Source organism: Cyanistes caeruleus, chromosome 6, assembly GCF_971803275.1.
Source record: "Cyanistes caeruleus chromosome 6, bCyaCae1.hap1.1, whole genome shotgun sequence".
Classification (NCBI taxonomy): Eukaryota; Metazoa; Chordata; class Aves; order Passeriformes; family Paridae; genus Cyanistes; species Cyanistes caeruleus.
The window spans coordinates 43,254,659-43,274,802 of record NC_141706.1 but is presented as its reverse complement, the minus strand read 5'-3'; the positions used below and the strand labels follow the sequence as shown (position 1 = coordinate 43,274,802).

The 20,144-nt window shown below is 38.2% G+C and overlaps 1 protein-coding gene across 8 annotated transcripts in view; it reads right to left on the bottom strand.

Annotated features, from left to right (window-relative positions):
• Positions 1–1,176: 1,176 nt before the first annotated feature.
• The window catches only part of NPAS3 (neuronal PAS domain protein 3), a 594,820-nt gene continuing 575,852 nt past the window's right edge, over positions 1,177–20,144 (bottom strand). For all 8 annotated transcript variants that reach the window (XM_086894840.1, XM_086894841.1, XM_086894842.1 and 5 more), the window contains 3 exons: positions 11,545–11,692; positions 8,306–8,421; positions 1,177–5,471 (listed from right to left, as the gene is read on the bottom strand). In XM_086894840.1, coding sequence (XP_086750966.1) covers positions 4,162–5,471; positions 8,306–8,421; positions 11,545–11,692 — 1,574 coding nt within the window. In that variant the 3' untranslated portion in view covers positions 1,177–4,161. The remainder of the gene's footprint in view (positions 5,472–8,305; positions 8,422–11,544; positions 11,693–20,144) is intronic.

Here is a 20,144-nt window from a genome sequence, read left to right as displayed (position 1 = left end):
TGCAAACTGTGAATGGACAGTTTTTCTCAGCATTTATAAGCAAACAGAATTTGACTCAGTCTGACTATCCCAGTAGCATTAATTTCTAAGTGGACATACAGAAGACAAGAGATTAGTCTCAAAGTTGTTTAGAGATTTTGGCTATTGGCAGGAGACTGCATACTCAGCAATTACAAAATGAAATACAGAATTTGGAAATATTTGTCACAGGTGGGAGAGGCACTGTAAAGAAAGGCAATGAATGAAGAACTGCAGTGGGTGAGAAGGCTTCCACTCCCCTCCTGTCCCACCCCCAGCCCATCCTCTGTACGTGCAGCAGCAGCCACAGAATCGGCACACAGTGATGGGTACCTGGGGAGGCATCGCCTGTGCCTTAGCTTCTCCCTGCTTTTCACTGCAGAGACCAAAACCACTTGCCTTGGGTTTTTTTTTTTTCATAATTTTTTCAGATTGTTCCCTTTTTATGGCCAGCCACTGTGTGTGGATATCTGTGTAATCAAAACTGTATTTGACTTTTTTTTCCCCCTTTCATTTGTGGGACCAAGGCTTTTTGCCTTGTCAGTCCTGCACTGGCAAATGTTTCTGTCCTCAGTTGGAAAGGCAGAATGCCTCGCAGCACAACACCAACAACTTACAGGTCTCCACTCTGGGGAAAGAAAGTACACATTTAAAAGAATCAGCAGCCTAGGTAGGATATAATGTGACTGAAGAGTTCCACTGTAACATTGTAGAGTACAAAAATGAAAATATAAAGTGCATTTTAAATGATTAATGTACAAAAGCTGACCTCTTCCAGTGTGCATTAATCAAGGAAAAAATGCACACTTTCTATAGTGGTTAATGTTGCAGGTCCATTATTCAGCTTTGATAATGTGCATAAAAATGCTCAATATGACAATGAGTTGGGGTAGCTGAGAATTTAGAATGGTGGCAAGTTTGTTGTAGTATTTGGATTAGCATTCTTAACCTACATCTTGACAGCTTCCTTTCTTCATTTCACAAGTGTTAATAAAATCTTGCTTTTTCCTCTTTCAGTTTTGATTATTTTTTTCTAGTATTTTAGTTATTTTCTTTTTTTTTTTTTTTAACAAAATGATTAAAAAATACCTGCTCAAACAAATACTACCAGCATTCATTAGTCAGGATGGTTATATGTAAAAGAAATGATGCCAGATAGTAACAAATCCAAGAGAAGTTTATTATGAAAATGGCACCTGCGGGATGAAAAAAAATTAAGTTACATAAAGACAACCATGTATGACATGTATGAGAATCTACAAAAGTATAAAAAGAACCCTGTTGTAAATGAAGTATGTACATTTCTGATTTGCAGCATTATCAATGATCAATGAAAAAAATGTTTCAAATAAGCCAGGCACTCAAGAAGTTAGATTCGGTTAGCTTAACACAAAATAAATGTACCATAGCTGTCACTTTTTAACATTTTAATTTTTTTATATTGTAGAGTTGGTAACACTGCTAAGATTTATACGAACAGAATCCCTTTCCCCATTATTCAGCTACTTGGCACCAGTCTCCTCATAAAAGATTTCATATATTTGTACAAGAAATAGTTAAAAACACAGACACAGTCTTCACAGGTAATGAAGTTTTTTTTTCATTTTGTAATTTTAAACACTATGGATTTAGACAGCAGCTGTGATTATCTGTTAGTTTAAATCACCAGAAATCATTTTGACACAACACAGAAACATTTATAAAAAAAACCCAAAACAACAACAGCTGTCTAGCTGTTCTTTGTAGCTGATAGGTGCAGTCCTTTGATTGTTCCATAGCTAGAGCAGAGCTTCCAAAATTAAACTTTGAATTTCCCAATCAGCTTTCTCGCCTTTTTCAGACCTACATAAATCCTTCCCACGGAACCTTTAAAAAGCTCATTAATTAAATTTCTAGCATCCAATTCCTTTTTTGCTATCACCCCTCTGTGACTTGGACCTACTTCTCAAATTCAAAGCTACCACAGAAATTGACTCAACGCAGTGAGTGATCAAAAATTCGAAGGACAGCTGAGTTAATACATTAGCATTGCACACATAAGTGAGTATATATGACAATTCTAAGCTCAGTTTCCTTTTTAAACAACGCCAGTTGACCTTTGAAAGAATTTCCTATCTCACTGGTAATTGCTCTACATATTGCTCTGCCAGCCTACCTAGGAGAAAACCAAAGAAATGCACCCTCTGCTTACAGTTCGAGCACAAGGACTCTGGGAATGTTAACAACTGAGGCTATATGGCGTCAATTTGCTTAATATATCTGAGCATTACTCTGTAGTGCATTGTGGGGTACACTGGAAGAGTAAGTCATACCCAGAATTCCTCTGTGGGAAAAATGGCTCCATTAACCTTGAGCTAGTTAAGAGTCTTTTATCTCTGAGAGTGAAGAAGAGAGAACGAGAGAGCGAGAGAAAGAGAGAGGGGAAACGTGTGGAGGAGGAGGGGAGAAAGGAAGGGGGAGAGAGAGGTTTGAGAATACACAACAGCAAAGCAACAGCAGAAATTAAAAGGTATACAGACAGTGGAAGCAGCATAAGGTGACATTACAGAGGAAGGCCACCACACAAAAACCACTAACCCCCAAGAATCACTGGTTCACTAGGACTGCAGGAATGGGACTTTACCACTCCGGACTAGAGATAAAGCACAGAGAAGACAAAGGACAAAACAACTACATTAGCTTAGTATATACTGCATATAGTAACACACATTGAAACTGCAATGGGACTGACAGCCAAGGACACTTACACATTGTACACATTACAGTTCTCACATCTGTTATTAGATGCCTTAACAAACAGCTGCCAAAGATGGAGTGGAAGAAGAATTTATATTTGACAGTCATTTGGAGTGTTTGACACTACACTGTGATTTCTGGCAACAAAGACAAAATAGGAGATTTCTTTTCTTTTCCTTAATGTGCAGTTTTCAGTTGTAGTTATCTATTTCAAGCTTATTAACCCATCCTTTAGTTTTAAAACATATTGGTTTCAACACTAGAAATAAGGAAAAAGAAAACAACAAAAAAATACCCAAATCAAAGAACAAAAAGAAATTTACAACCTTCCCTCTATAATATTAAATGAAAAACAAAATAAAACATGTTAAATAGTTCTTCTGTTTTTGTTTTTTTTTTTTTTTACTCTGAAGTGTTATTTGATGTTGTAAAATTAGCCTCAGTTACACTGAGAAAAAAATAAAGCAAAACAATATGCACCTAAGAAACTGCTCCTCGCGTCAATTAAATTGAGTTTTCTGTTTTTAAGCTCTTTTTGTAAAAGGCTTCCTGACCCATTTAAATTTGATGTGAGGCTATGCTTGTTAGTTTGGAGGTAACAAATTTTAAGTCCTGCAGCAAATGTTAATGAGGGCTTTTGTCTTAACTAACCAAGGAGACTGCAGCACCCCACTATAAACCAGTACGGAACACATTCTTTCCAAAAAACCCAGCCCACAAGCTGCATATTGTATGGAGACATTACAGATTAATAAATGATAGCACCATGGTTTTAGAAATTAAGTTAAATTTTCTGTAATTAACATTTAGTCCAACTTTTTAACATTCTAGTCACAGGCCAGAAATTAACTTTTTAAGAACCCAAATTATTTTATGTGCAAGTAAGAAAATCTTAACCATAAAAAGAGAATTAAACTCTGCATAAAATTCTAAAATACTATCCCCTATTTAAAGGAATTAGGAACAAAACCCCCCTTTCATTTGACTTAGTCAAACAGGGCACATTGTTTATGCTTGTCTCTTTTAATCTTGATCATATCAAGATCATTTTGAAGTAAAACCAATGGTTGTCACTTTAAAATCTCTTTACCACAACACTGAGTATTCTATGGCAGAGGCATACACATATTAAAGGCATCTTAATAAAGATGCAAAGGAAAAAACACACATCTTAGAAGAAGACAAAATGGCAGGCAACTGGTACTTCGACTCTCTGAAGGCAAAAATAAAAAAATATCTTTACATTAAAGAATAAGTCAAGTTAAAGAGAAAGGGAATGAAATGGGGACCATCATATTGAGATAATAAGCTGACCTGCTCAAATTCAAAGTGCTAGAATTAAAGGTCTAAATTAAAACATAGTCTATGCCTCAGAGTATAACACTGAACACAGTATGTGGTCATATTTCAATCCTCTTTCCGTTCCAGAGTCTGTGTAGTGTGAATGCCATTGCTGTACACAGGAAATGGAAGAGTGGAAAAAAGTCCTTCGGCAGTTGTGAACACATTCCCTGCAGGCATTTGGGTCAGACTGGCCCCGCTCACAGCACTTCCAAACGGTCCCGACATATTGAGTCGGTGAACGTGGTGGTAGAGCATTTCCATCGGTGTTTTAGGATCCAGCCCAAAGCTGGGGCTGTTAACATCAACAAAGTTAACAGCATGGGTGTTGGGGAGGAGGTTGCCCTGCATGGCTAAAGTAACTTCAGCTGGAGCATACCGAATAGTGCCAGTGGTGTAGACCCTCTGAGCAGCAGTGCTGGTCGCAGCAAGGGTTCCCGTTACCCTGTGAACCAAAGGAAGCACCACATTGCCTGCTTGTAACCTCTGAAGGGCTTCCAGATCCCCAGTGTACAACAAAGAGTTGGACGTTGTGGGACCTCCTGGATGTTTGTCCCTTGGAGATGCTGAAAGTGGGGGTGACAAAGGGTCAGAGGACACTGGAGCCAAGGCCGAGTTGGATGAGGTGCTGAACTGAGTTTTACGGCTGGCAGTATTTTCAGTCCCTGGTGGGGTGAGAACAGAGTCTGGAATGGAGACATGTAAACTACTGCTGGCTTGGGGGGAAGGGAAGTGCTCGGAGCTGGGGGGCTTGGTCATACTGTAGGGTGATTCATTCCTTGAGATTTCCCTGTTGGGTGGGTAATTCCAAATACTGCTATCATTATCAAAATTGATAGGTTCTGAGATTTCTGTTTTAATTTTGAGCACTGAGGCACTGTTTGGTGACGAGAGCAGCTGGGGCTGGTCCACCAAAGCTGAGTCAAGTCCATTTGGACTTGAGGTGCTTGACAGCCTTCTCCGGGTCATGCTGCCTCCCTTTTGCTTTTTTCTCCTCTTCTTCCTCTTCTGATGTTTGCTGGAAGACTGGGCATTTACTTCACCTGCACTGTCTGAGTCCTTGGCACTGTCGGAGGTCAGTGATTCACAGTTCTGCAACCGCAAGTCTGACTCACTCTCAACGTAGCGCTCCACTTTGATCTGCATAGAGCCAAGAGTGCCAAAACTGTCCTCAGGGGCCTTTTGATTCTCGAAGTCTGAGTTTTCAAAGCTGTCATCACTGTCCCTGCTGTCCTGGTTGCTGGAGCTGTTCCCATCCTCATTACAGTTCATTTCATTATCTGACTGATTTCCTGACTTTTTCCTGTCGGATTCAGGGTCTTCACTGTTTTCTGACTGGTTTCCTTTCTCATCTGACTTTGAGTTCTCATTGTCCTCTGGAGAAAATGAAACAAAGCATTAGCAATAGGAACATAATATTATAATCCAAGTCCAGATTTCTACCTACCAATGTGATTTGATTTGCTTTAACCTTTTTTAGCAAAAGACGTTCTCTTCTGTAATGCTGCATTTTTTTCCAGTGTTGTGTTGGGAGAGTTTTGATCACTGTGAATGTCTCTGACTCAGGACTGTTAATGCACTAGAAGCCTATGCTATGTGGCTGCACCTTGATTGAGGGGACCTTTTCATCTGCTCACTGGACAAGAATCACGTTGACAGCTGTGAGCACAATGGCATTGTAGCCGTGCCATCCAAAGAGGAGTCAGTGAACAATCCCATTATCACTGTTATGTTCTGGTGATTGTTCTTTCACATCCATGTTCTCCTACAGTGGGCAGGCATCCACGTACTTACTATACAACTGTTTACTAATGAGGAGTCTTGCACTCTCATCTCATTTTCCTCTCACCATTGCCACTTTTGAAGTGGCACAGAGTCTCTGGCTGCAGTGGAATTACTGCTGATTTCCTCCTGTGAGAGAGGAGAAGCAACTCGTGTATAAATCTGAATGAATGAATAAACCAGTTAAAATGAATTAATAAACCGGTTTATTAAAACAATTTTGCTATGTTGCTAGATTGTCTTATATTCTCCTGAAGGACAACAAATATAAAAAAATACAGAAAAAAATAATCAGCCAGTGAATTAAATTTTTGATTGAGCCAAATCATCTAAAGACCATTGAAAATAGCACAGCTACAGCACTGAGAAGCTGTCACTCTTCTTGCCTGAATTCACTTAATTGTAATTCTAATACGGGTGAGATAAACACTCTAACCCACTGGACTAGGAGAGCCAAAGCAGCTTTGAGACTGAATATGCTCCATTATCACACTATGTTTGAAAGGGTCACGGAAGGTTTCAGGAAACCCCGTCCTTTACAGACCAGCCAGAAATCTTTTGTTGCTTAATAAAAGACGTTTTTCACTCATCAGAGCCAAGTACTACCCTTTTCAATATCCTTGTTTTAGGTGGAGAGGGGAAGGATTGGTTTGCCTCTAAAGATATTGGTTACTTCTGGAGCCATGTCAATACCAAACTATTTCCCAGAAGTGCTGAAGGTGGGTTTGACAGGAAAGCTGAGTGAGCATTCCAGGACACTGCACTTCACAGGTCACTTAGTGGGACTTTTGCTTGTGTGAGCACCAGCAGAGAGACCCTTCCTTTAGAAAAATAAAACCTATAGGAACTAAGTAGCAGCTGTAAACCCCTATGTCTCATCCAGCTTTTTGTTCCATCTAGGATTGAATTTATCCTACAATTTTTTCTTCCTTTTTTTTTTGAAGATGCTTTCTTTAAAGGCCATAGTTTCTAGCTGGGAAAGAGTGGTCCTAGAGTGAGGTGGTCTAAAGCTACACAATATTTGCCTGGGATTATATCACAGCTTAAACTGAACTTGCTGGTTTCATCCAAAATACTGTTCAAATTTAAGTTCCTTCAGCATTTCTATTTAATTCCTTTGTAATAAACAAGTCCCCGTCTTCTGTCTTCTGTCTTCCAAGACTCCCAGACATCTCCTTCTGAGATGTAGATATCTCTGCACCCTTGAATGCTGTCTTGCTCTGCATCAGCTTCAGAAGTCATGAATATACATGTACTTCTCATGTTCTCACCTGGAGAAAATTCCAGTGCATAAGGGTAAAAACTGTTATCCACATATGTGTTATCTGGCTATTTAGGAACAAGACAGCATAAAGGAAGCACTGGGAATGGATAAAGAAATCCCCAATGACAGTGGTCAGCAAGCCTGCACATTGACTTAAACCAAGCTGTCAAAGGAGAACAAATAAAAGCAAAAGATGAAAGAGAACAGCCATATAATACAGTATAGTATAATATGATATGATATATCTGATATATCGTATATCATATCATATCATATCATTATAACATCCTGATCCTCTTCTTGCTTTTTCTTGATTTATAGTACTGTGATCCATTTCCTATAGACTGTTTTTGAGAAACACAAGAGAAAAATCATATCTATCCATCCATCCATCCATCCATCCATCCATCCATCCATCCATCTACATACAACAGCTGGGTAACATGTTTACTTCTTGGGCTACAGGAAAACACACTTGTTTCAAGGCCAGATGATTTGCACCTGTGCCTAGGTAACCACTGTTAAAACTAACAGAGAATGTGTGAACCATCTGTGCACTGGACCATCTGTACGCCTAATTTACACATAGAGCTTGACAAGCACACTCAGCTTTTAATAAACTGCTGAACTCCCAGACTTAAAGAGCTTAGAAACAAGTTCTTGAACCCACACATTTTAATTAAATATAACTTTTAACCCAAGAAAACTCTCAATTTTTTCAATCTTCACTGCCCCCTAGTGAGACTCTTCAAGAATGTAGTTATACAGGGAAAAGAGTCATAAAGATTGACAGTAGAGACCTCTCTGTAGAATGTCTGCCTACTCTGGGAAGAGAAGAACTTGAATTATATTCAACAGTTGCAATCCCAAGTCCTTTGCACAAGGCACAGTACTTGTTCATAAGCATAGCTGGGAAATCAAATATTTAGTTTGGTGCTATGTAGGCAAGAACACATGAAGAAACTGAAGAGAAATTCTGAGGAAATGGAAATGCTAAGGTCATTAAAAGATTTTGCTAGTGTTTTTCAATTTAATTTCATATGATTTTTTTTTTGTTATAATGGAACAACCAACACTTGAGAAGTAAAAGCAACTGGAAAGCTGACCGTGTGGCTTTCATGATATAAACCTCTCGTGGGTGTAAAGGCACACCATGTGTGTTACCTGAGTTGTCCTTTGAGTCTGATTCAGAGTCAGAGGTCTCTGAGGATTCTGAGGTTTTCTCTGGCAGATGAGGAAGTTGTGCAATATCCATTGGAGTGTCCTTGTACTCTGGGTTACTGAAGAGGATACAGCAAATATAAACAAAATTGGATGATTTGCAGTTTCATGATTTTTTCCTCTTTTCATATCAAAGTTCAGGAACAAAGAATATAAATAGGAAGAACAGCAGAGCAAACACAGAAACATATATTTTTGGCTTCAGAGCTTCACAGCAGGAATTTTGTGAAGGTTTATTTTAATACTGCAGTCAAATACTTTTATTGACCAGTTACTAAACCTTGTTTGATTCTAGTGAAGTTTTAGAGCTATCAAAGCATCCTTGCTGAAGTGAGACATCATGGCTTGTGTGATATCTAGCAGTAAAGATACACCATGTAATCATCCAACAACAGAATATCTTGATTTCGATCCCAATACTGTGCCTGGGAGGACAGAGAGGGTGTTTTAACTTTTCCAATCTGCTTCTCTCCTACTGGCAATGTCTATTAGAGTTATCTCTGTAGAAATGTTCTCTATCAACCTCGCCAGAGTTCTTTCAATACTTGTTTTCTCAACATTCCAGTTTTCCACATTTTAATCAAGCATATCATACATGAAGTTATTAAGAAGGTGCTCAGCTAGGGCTAAAGAGGTGACCACTGCTCCAAAGAATCTGGCCAAAAATTAGATAAAATAGGTTATATATTTTTAAACACTGCACACATACATCCACATCAGCAAGAAACCAAAAACAACCTCTCTAACTATGTGACAGATGCACATGTGCATGTTAAGATGCATATGTTAGGGATAAAGAACTGTCAACACACCCATTATAATCATATCTTCATCTGCTCATGTGGTGCTCACCTGTGACTTGTTAGCAATGAACATGACTGCAATCTAAAAAAGCTACGCTGCCAGAGAAATGGAAGAAAACCCCTACAACACTATGATTTTGCTTGGTTTGTACCTTTTAAAATGTGTTCCTTTCTAAAATGCGTGCAAATGCAGGGGAGCAGACATAGCTAAACATAAGTGGTAGAGAATATTAAAAATAACAAAGTCTTTAATAATTTTTCAATAGGCGAGCATTTCCACACAGTTCAAATGCAAGAACAGAAAACCCACAGTCCTGCACAGAATATGAGGCAGCACTGGGGGTGCCTGACACACTATCACACCGACACTACGTTCATATTCAGCCTCTTAGAGAGTACTGTGAAAACTCAGAGTTCACACAGTTCACATTGAGATGCCATGTTACGATTATCATCTTTATGGCTTTGTCCTGACAAAGTGACTTTATTCTGTTGCATCCCAGGGCAGTCTCCAAATCTGCCCCCTCCAAGCAAAAGATGTTTGAGGGCTTTCACACTGTGAATAACAAGTTGCTAGAACAAGAACAGCATTAATCCTCCCTGTCACTATAATTAGTCTATCCTTTTACAGACAGCTGAATCATACTTTCTAATGCATGGAAATGTATACAGACCAGTACTCCTGCTAAGAGTAGACCTAATTATGCCTTGATCTGTTATTAAAATATTATTTGGACATTTGGATCTTTTGTGGATTCCACTACAAGGAGAAATCTAAATTAAAAATACAAATTCAGTGAAGATGTTAGTATTTCTCTAACAGACCGGTGAATGGAATACACTAGAAAAATCAGGTTCTGGGAGGAGACTTGGGGAAGAGCACACAGCTTTTCTTTTTTTGGTAGGTATATTCTGTTTGTAAAGAAAATTATTTTTTGGGATGTTTGTGGACTAGGTTCACCTATTGTCTAGAGAGCAGCAAAGGGGACAGAGGCAGCTGTTCATAATTATTATGGATGACTTTTACAGCTAGAGCTGGAAATATGAGAACATTTCTGGGCATTTTGCAGCCCTGTTAAGGACCGGGGCAGTGAAGCTGTACTTCCAGTCCTGAATTGTCAGCCTTAAGCCAACCTCTTGAAATGCTGTGTTCTGCCTCACACTTGCAAAAAAGGGACAGGAAAAGGTAGCAGGGTAAGGATATATTCAGAAAAGTCTGTGCTCAATCATATCAGGCCAAAAAATTGCCAGTCCCAGTGAAAACTCCACTGCCACGCAAGGTTTCGCACAGTACCTCTTCAATGCTCTACTGCCAGGGGTTGCTTCCTTCTCTTCCCCAAAAGGGGAATCAAAAGCGTTTCAACATGCAAGTTTAGGCAGGCACAGTCTCTTCAGGGCTTGCTGGACTTGGCATAATAAGTCACAATCTAACCCCTAGACATCACTTTGAACTCTCATGGCATCAAAGGGAATGTAACAAACCATGACAAGCAACTTAAAAGGAGAACAGGCCAGAAAATGACAACTGCATTTCATGACAATCTCAAGGTTTCAAATTTTATTTGTTTGTTTGTTCTGCTTTGGAATGAAACAGAAAATCTCCCAAACTTATCGAACATTTTCACAAAACAGAATGTGTTGAAAGGTATTTTCAGATGGGAAAGGTCAGGTTTATAATTCACTGTCTCTCAGTGACTGCTGGTTTTCTCTTGAGCTCTGAAACCAGTCCTTTAAAAATACTTTGGCAAAACATGATTTCTCAGGGAACAGCCTTTCATTCAAGCCATTACTACTGTCTCTATTTAAAATAATTCTAATAGCTTCAAATAGTATTTTATAGTACTTTTATTTTTAAATCCCATCTTGCATTTTTCAGTGTGAATATTATCCAATTCTTATAGGAACAACCAAGTAGTTTGAGCCTTTTTTGTTCTGAGAAAGTTCCTCTCTCTGGAATGAACTGGCAAATTCCTTTCAGAGATAACTTTTTTTGGCATACCAGCAGTTTGCTTCCCTGTATTTTTAATATCCAAATAAAACAGTGCCAAACACTTCATACCAGATTTTATAACACAGCTACTGAAAGTTGGTGTGGATAATTTTTATCTTTGAGCTCAGATTGAGTAGATTTCAGGGCATGCAATAAAATGTTGGAGGGCTTATTTCAAGACTGAGGCAGCACAATAATTCAAGAATATTCTCATGTGCTGAGACGCCTCAATAGCTATAACGAAATGGTACGGCTTTTGACGTGGACTATATGAAAAGTTCTTCCTCTTAGCTTTCTCTGGTAGGCTGTTGTTTTTTCCCTAGACCTCTCACCGACAGACAAGCAAGAGAGACAGCAGTTCAAGTGAGAGAAGTGCCTGAGAGACCTACCTAAGGAGGTAATTGACCCAAATGATATTCTTCTCACTTGCGTTCTTGGCGTTGACAGCTATGGTTGCACTAGATTGTATCCAGATATAACCTCCGTTCTTCTGCATCCAGCGGTAATACTTTGTTACACACTGACCCTTATTCAGCACTGACAGGAAAATACAAACAAAACACAAACAAGATAGAGTACATGTTAGAATTGTGGTAAAATGACCTTCATTGTACAACATGCCACAAGTGCAAGGAGAAGATACTTGGCTTCCTCTGGATTTAATGCCAGTGAGATGACAAACAGGATCTGAAATTCAGTATAACTAGCATCACGTTTTACAAGTTTTTAAAGTATAATTTTAATCTGCTTTTGGAAACTCTGGTGGAAGAAGAAAAGTAAAAAAAACCCCAAAAACCAAAAGTCTCTATGGTTCTCGGAATACTTATTGCTGCGTGGACATTTCCAATGCACTCAATGTCAAACGCTAAAAAAAGGAAAGGAAAAAAAGAGGCAAATTTATATGTGATTTATTCATAGCTCCTAGGTAGACCTCTTTGAGATTCTGGATATTTGAAAGGTTTGGGAAGATACTCTACCCCTGCTGCTTTGATCATTTCTCCTCATTGCAGGCGATATAAACCACTGAACTTATACATCTGTTTCTTTGATCTTGTCAAACAGAATTTACAGTTCTCAGATGAACCAAATCTCCACTGGTCAGTGGGGGAAAAGTCTTTGGAGAATTTACTTTCTACCAAAGCAAAGTAAATCCACCAACAGGCTGAGAAAGAGGCCTAAGGGAGGCACAGAATGGCTTGGTTAGAGCCAAAGAGTGACAGCTCCGTCCGATGCTTGAAATATGCTAGGAGACAGAGGAAGAAGTAAAAGCAATCAGTAACGTGAAACGGTGATATTAAATGCTCACAGCAAGACGGCTTAAAAATACAGATGTTTAAAGTAATACTTCAGACAAAATATTGCCAAGTTGGAACGGATTTGTTTTGTATCTGATTCTTGCGTGTCAGGAGAAGGGAATGAAAGGCAAATCTTTCAGTGGAAGGGAGCAGAAGGGTTTTAGAAAACCTGTAAACTACACAAAATCTGGGCACGGTTGATGCTGGAGCCCTTTTCTTCCCTGCCTGCCTCCCGGTTCCCACAAAGCTTCGTGCACTAGAGGGCAGTGTGCCTTCACAGTCACCGCCTGCTTTTGTCATGTCCTTGTCTCCGTCTGCGAAAATGAAAAACCTCTAACTGCTGTAATAAATTTGGCTAAATTAGCTGCTAAATGGTTATCTCAAGTAATATGTATTTGCATTAATCATCTTGCTCTAAACCAGAACAAGCCAGAGTCCTAAAGACGTAGTAAATTCATATTGTCCATTTAATTACGGCTAATAAGTGCTTCATATACAATAGTTTCATGAAGTACATTTTCCTTTTTTTTTTCTTTTTTCTTTTCTTTTTTTTTTTTTTTTGGTAGAGAGGAAAGAAAAAAGTCACTTTGGAAAAGGATAAGTATTTAAGGCAGTTAAAATTCCTGCCATAAATGTGACAAATGACACTTTGGAGCTTTCAAGTTAACCAAACGTCTATACCCCCAATTATATATATGAATGTATCTATATCTACATCCGTGTACAGCAGATAGCTACAGAATAAGATGTTTACAAAGGCAGTCTTACAAACAGTGATGTTTCTTTACATTGGAGGGATCCCCCAATCCCCACTGCAATTTTTCCACTACTAGAGAAAAATATGCATGTAAAATAGTGCCATGTAAAGTGAATGTAAAGCGCAAGTTTTGTTCAGCTCTAATATAAATAAATATTTGTATCTGGGTCTTGTTTTTTTCAGCAGCCTCTAGTGAACTAAGTTTGCTACTAGCAGACATCAATATTTCCCCTACATTTTTACTTCTGTATTTCAAGCTCTACATATTCTGCTATGATAATTCATTGTCTTCAAAACCTCATTATACAGCAGAATAAAGATAAAATATGAACAACTGACTACACAGCATTTCTGTCAAACCAATATTGTAAGCCACTTTAGAAAACAATCTCACATAAATTAGCCCAACTTTATCAGTTATGAAGAATAAGAGAAGAAAAGCACTGCTGTAAGTTTTGATTATGGTAGGCATTTCCATTTCAGTAAAACAGGACATTCAAAATACTCTGCTCACAGCTGAGTGTAAAACTGATGTGCACACAAGTGTGGAGTGGTACTATCTCTCTTCTGGAAACATGAATGCCCACAGTTGCGTGCAGAAGCTAGTAAAATCTGTCTGCACTTGTACCTACTACATAAACCACTGTCTTCCTTGGAAAAGTTTTTATCTAGGGGGTTTACCATGCTACACAGATGCCAAAGGACAGCTGTCCACATACACATTTGAAAATCAAAGTACCAGGTGAGTCGCTAGCCAGGGACTGAAGGACACACTGCAGTTCTGCATAGTGATAGTTATAAGGACCCAGATTCTCCAGCTCTTTTGCTCATCCTAGACAAGTCCTTCATCCTTCAGTAACTTTTATATTGGTTGTTGCACCGCTGGAAAAGTCTGTGTCATGGACTGAACAGAGCATTCATTTCAGAACTATGGAAAAGAGGAGAAGAAGCCTGCTTTCTCAGGAATGAGAATTCACTGCATCAGAGCTATATACAAACCATATACACTCAGAGTTCAGGCTCCCAAGTACAAAGAATACATCCAAAGAATGTCTGAAATACTGCATTAAAAATGAACTTTCCATAAAGTTCATCTACCTGCAAATTCCCACTCTATTTTTGGCCAGCTCAGATATACTACCAGATACACAGAATTTTCTTTGCTGCATCTGTCTAAAGCACATTTCATATAAGAGATTTGTGGACCACGCTCTGAAGGAAGTCCCACGATTCAATATAAAAATTCTCTCTATAAAGAGATTCTTCGGCAGGCAAGCTGCACTGTGCTGCTAAATCTGGTTCTTACCTCCTCTGAGAGTTCACTAGGCACCCCCAAGTCAGTTCTGAAAATTCACAGTATATCTTGGAAAGAAATTTCTAAATGTGAGGAAAGAAAATGATGAAAAAAAATTTGAAATGTTTTCTAATTTACAGTATTTTTTTACTGCTCCATTGTCAACCTGCAACTTAGAAATTAGAAGAGAATTTTGAGGCAAAAAAGGCAATTAGAAGGAGGCATCAGGGAGGGAAATTATCCCAGTTTATTGATAATCTAGTGTTACTGAGTAAAGCCCTGTTTCATTTTAAAGATCTTCAGTTTGCACGTATAATAAAGTTACTAATTTTGAGAAGAAAAGAAAGTAAAGAATCACTCCACTCTAAGGTCTGATTGTGAAGTTATGTTTTCTAACCAGCAACAGACCACACATTTCAGTTTAGCATAAACTTCTGAAAATGTAATGCCATGTAGGTTACATCCTGAGTTTCCAGGATGTTTTGTTTTCATGTAAATCTCTCACTCAGTGAGGAGCAGTGCAGATCATTTTATATTTCTATTTGTGTTATACATGGAGTGCCCAGTATGGCAGACAAGGTGAGACTTGTGAGCACATTGGTGGGATGGCACATGTGATGGGATTACGCAGGATTGGGTTATATAATTTATTAATACACACACACACACACACACACACACACACACACACACACACACACACACAAACCCTTTAAGCAAAGGGACTAACTGAGGGTTAATGTTTTAAAATTGGTGACCTTTATGTCAGCTGCACAGATACATTCCCTAAAATGGTGGATGCTAAACCTGATTAAAATTTGCTGAAATGTTACCTAGTTCCTCAATTTGAATTCAGTGGTTGGCATGCAAGAAGTGCACAGTATGTCATGCTAAGAAATAAAAAAAAACAAAAAACCCTCACTTATTTCTCAAAGTATGAATATATTGCTGTGTACACAGTTCCCAACAGAGGGATTTCAGTTTTCCTTGGTAGCTTTGTGCACAGCAATATTCTTGTAGCGGTGGAATGAAGGAGGGGGAAAAAGAAGAAACAGTCAGTGTTCTTTGCAGGAACCTATTTCAGTTAGAAAATTAAAATAAATCAGTACAAGTTTGTCTTCAGAAATATGGTTACAAATAGAAAAAGAACATAGTTTCTTCCTGTAAGGCTGTTCTGAGAAATCAAAGCCAAAGCTTCTAAATAGTGAGTTGTGTTTTAAAAGAAGGAAGTAGCTTAATTCAGTTTGAAGAGGAGATGAAGAAATTGTGTATCAAAAGCAGTCTTTTAGCAAAGTCTCTTACAAAAGGACATTTTACTCATGTGCATATGCATTTAAAAGCTACACTATATTGCGTATTCAGGTAAGTATTGAGTAAATAGGAAATGATGAGATCATCTTACATATTCACACAGCTTCACAAAGAGGCTCTTTATAACTGGTGAAAATATTGAGGTTACATCTGCTGTGCTATTCACCCTTCTCCTTGAAATACCTTTATCAATGACTGGATGGTATTGATACTAAACTCCTCTCATGGTAAACTTATAAGAATATTTTTAATTTGCTGCACGAGGATGAAATTGCCGCACTTAATACTACAGTTGGATACTTAGCTGCAGCCACAAGTACTCTTTCTACATTCACAAAACTGGCAGACGAAACATGAAAAGGAATACTGACTCTTTAATCTCCACTTCTCCACCTAAGGCCCAAGGCAAGCTGACAGGGTAACTTCGTTCTGGAAACAGAGGGGTTTTTATTTTTTTTAATTCTGGATTACTTTTTCTTCTGCTTTTGAAAACTGTGGGCTATAGGGGAATGAACCTGACATAGATTTAAAACAAGAATGAGTTTCTTTATCTGAAAAGTTATAGTCCTTGATGCTTACAGGAAGGTCATTTTCAAAACCCACAGGAAAAATAGCATCACAGCCAGAAAGAGTGCATTAAGTGCCTTATTTGCTTGTAACAGAGACAGTTTTCCATTTATAACAGCTCCGAGGATCAAGTGAGTCTTTGATGTTGTAAGGACTTTCCTATAGATTTTGCAATTAGTGAGCTAGATGTTTTAAATAGTGGGTATGCCCAAATTGGATTTTAGCAATGAAAAATATTTAGCAATGCTAAATGATGCTTGCTACAGAATTAGGAGCTAGATGATAGGAGACTTGTAGACATGCGGTGAGGAATCGTATGTCAGCTACGTAATTCTCCACAAACAGTTCTATTTTGGATCTACTCTAGGGTAGAGTGAGGAGGAGGGGATTAAGCCTGGACAGTGTACAAATGCACTGTCTACCTACCAGACCAGAAGCAAGGCCTTCAGAGAAGATTGCCTGGTAAAGAATGCCAGCTTCCCATCACATCCCATTCCCTTCCCTGTGGGTCATGCTGCTCTACCTCTCTTCACTGCATACAGCTCCTTACCAGCCCTGTCTGACTAACTCTATCTCAACAGAACTCTTCTAAGAAAAATACAAAGCTGATAAGAGTTTTAAGAAAATACTGGTTCTGTGAGGCTTTAGAAAGATGCATTTTACTCACAGCAAATGGCAGCAGAAAGCCCTGAGTGCTGGACAGAGAATATCTTTTTTAGCATAGGGTAGAATGCAATCTATCATGTCAATACCACTGACCGAGACCTGGCTCCTACTGTGATATGAATATCAGAGAGTAATAGTTGCAGGTTTATAAACATAAATTCATCTTTTCCTACCATAAGCAGGAAGTAGCAGATCAGGACCATGAAAGAAAACTGTACCTCGCTATCCAAACTCCCACCTAACTTCTTCATTCACCTGGGATATTCTTTAAAGCACCTACAGTCACTCTAAAAATGGTAAGTATGGCAATCGATTCACTGCTTACTTTCCAATATGAAATACCGTTTAATCTTCTTGTGTAGGGGTGTTACATACATAAATATGTGATAAATTAGGAAAAATTAAGTATCAACAACCTTGCAGAAAAAAATAAAGAACCTTTATCAAGCATTTAGAAAAAATTGAAACCTTAAGAATGTTTAAAAACTTAAGTAATACTTTTCCTGCCTCTTTACAGAAAAGCAAATGTTAAAGGTGGTCTGAGTCAAACTATTAAAAAATGTGGATTCATATTAGGATCAAAGTTTGTAACTTCCCAAATACAGTGAAGAAGGCCTTGCATGCTATATGTGAAAATTATCTCAGATTAGGACCAGAAAGATGTTTTGTTTAAAATCAATTCCATGTTTTCGGTTTACATGACATCAGTTCACAGCAGCAGTGCAAATTTATTAAAACCGAGCAAAGACACAGAAAATAGTGTTTCCCAGCACTATGGAAATTATCATCTCCTACTTGAACAACAGAGGCACTTTTCTTCCCCTCTTCTTTTCATGATTATTATAACATACCATTTTCCCATGGCCCGACATCTGAAATGACAACTTTATAATTATGCATAACCATGAATATTAACAAGACTATATAGTTCTAGGTAAAATGTTTATTTCAAAACATTATGTAGGTATTGATCAAATGGAATGCAATGTATTGCTAGAGGCACTATTCAATGGAAGCTTATGGCATGCATATTAAAAAACTGTTCTGTGGTTTCTATAGATAAAATTAATGTAAATAAATGATATCAGTTTATATTATGACAGATTAGGTTGAAAAAAAGAGCAGCAGATTTTTCTACCTAGGATTCTCTAGGATTTCTTCTCTCTTTCTTAACTTTTTTTCCCCTCATGATTTGTCTCTCTCCCCATGACTTCAATCCTGCCATAAAGTGATTTTCTTCTGTTAATATTGAAACGGTCGTTTAGAAACCCAAGCCTGCTTTGAACACCAACTTCAGACAGAACTTCCATTATCATTAATGAACTCTCTGTTCAAACTGCAGGGGAAAATGAAATCCCAGATCCAAATTTTGCCCTTAGCTACTAAAACTCAACATCAGAGGAGAAATTTGGCCCTGCTTGCTCAAGAAACTAAAATCTGTCCTCCATCTCTCCACTAACATTAATGTCCATCATATGACAACCTATGTAAGATTAATGATTTTAGAATATAACCCTTTCCATGCCAAATGTATCTGCATACTATACATAACTACATCTCCCAAAAATAGGAAAAGAGACTGAAGATTCATGGAAACAGGTTGTCAGCAATATTAATTTTATCTTTGAATTACCTAGGTTAAAGATGGTCTGTTTCAAGGGACAGGAACCCTTTAAACATGCTTTAATTTCTGGGATAAGGGTCCCTGTTTGGGTTGAGTGAAATGAGTGATTTCCTCAGGCTAATCTCTAGAGGAAAGGTATCTAGAGCACAGTGTCATGGTGGTATGGCACAGCCAAATGTTCAAACTCCCTCTAACCACCACAAAGATTCATCACTGTCTCATATCTGACAGCAGATGTTTTGAAACATACCGTTGCTTTATACCAGATGACTTTTAAAAAAACCCCAAAGATTTCCACCTTTGTCCACAGGCCTTAAAAAGATAACTGAGTGTTAACAAAAAAAACAAACCCAAACACAACTTTTAAAATTAAAAATAAAAATAAAAATAAAAGAATAATTGGATTAATTATGTATCTTTTGATCTGAGGTGCAATACTTAGCAACCTATGGACATTGGGTTAAAAGGCTTCAGGTGTTTTGAAGGACATTCCCAAAAGACTGAGGCAAAGTCCTGTACCAGCCCACTCACTTTATAGGTTATCAGGCATCAAAACCAACATGGACCCACCACATGACACATGGATGGCAAAGCCTCAGGTGATTTATGCAGGTTCTTTCAAAGGAGTGCTAATGAGACCTACTGTCACACATTTGATATGTGCTACACAGTTTACTGATACTGTTTTCGTATCCTTACAGCTTTGAAAACTGTCTCCCTTAGACACACAAGGTCAGCAGTCCAGACCTTTGAAAAAGAAAAAGAAGAGATATAGCCCACAGCACCAGCAGGTTTCTAAAATCCTGGGAAAATCTGTAAGTTTCATCATACCTTCATAGTGACAGTTTAGGATGGGGTATCTCACAGCCTAGTAAACTACAAACAAAATCCTTAATCTATTCTTGGATTTTCAGTGGGGCAACACACTTTCTGATTTAGACTACAAGGTGATGGAAATTTGTGGTCTCAGTAAACTTGGAGAGAACCTCAGCAATGAAAGCAGGAATATATGTGACAGAAGTACTTTTGTCCTTTTTGAAAATGGCATACATTTACATCCTCTAGCAACGAGCACAGAAATAGTTTGGTGGACAGAATGAAGGTGAAGCTACTCGACATGTACAATAATATCCTTTATTCCCATGGCTTTTCAAGTTAACATATGCTTCTGCAATTTACCACAAGAATAATATCAAAATATAAATTCCTTTTTGGGGTTGGAAATTTTGAGCACAAAAAGACTTAAAAAAACCCCCAGAAAATTATTAACAGAGAAACTGGAAACCACAGAGGTTACCAGCAGAAGTCAGAGCTCAACCTTCACTCTATGACCCTTTAATGCAGCATGTATTTATACAGCTGGCATTATGTACACTTTTAAGGTCAAAATAAGACATTTTGTGTGCAAATTTCAACCAACTATGAGCTATGGAAGACACAATTGAAAGTCTACAAACTGAAATGGGAGTGCACTA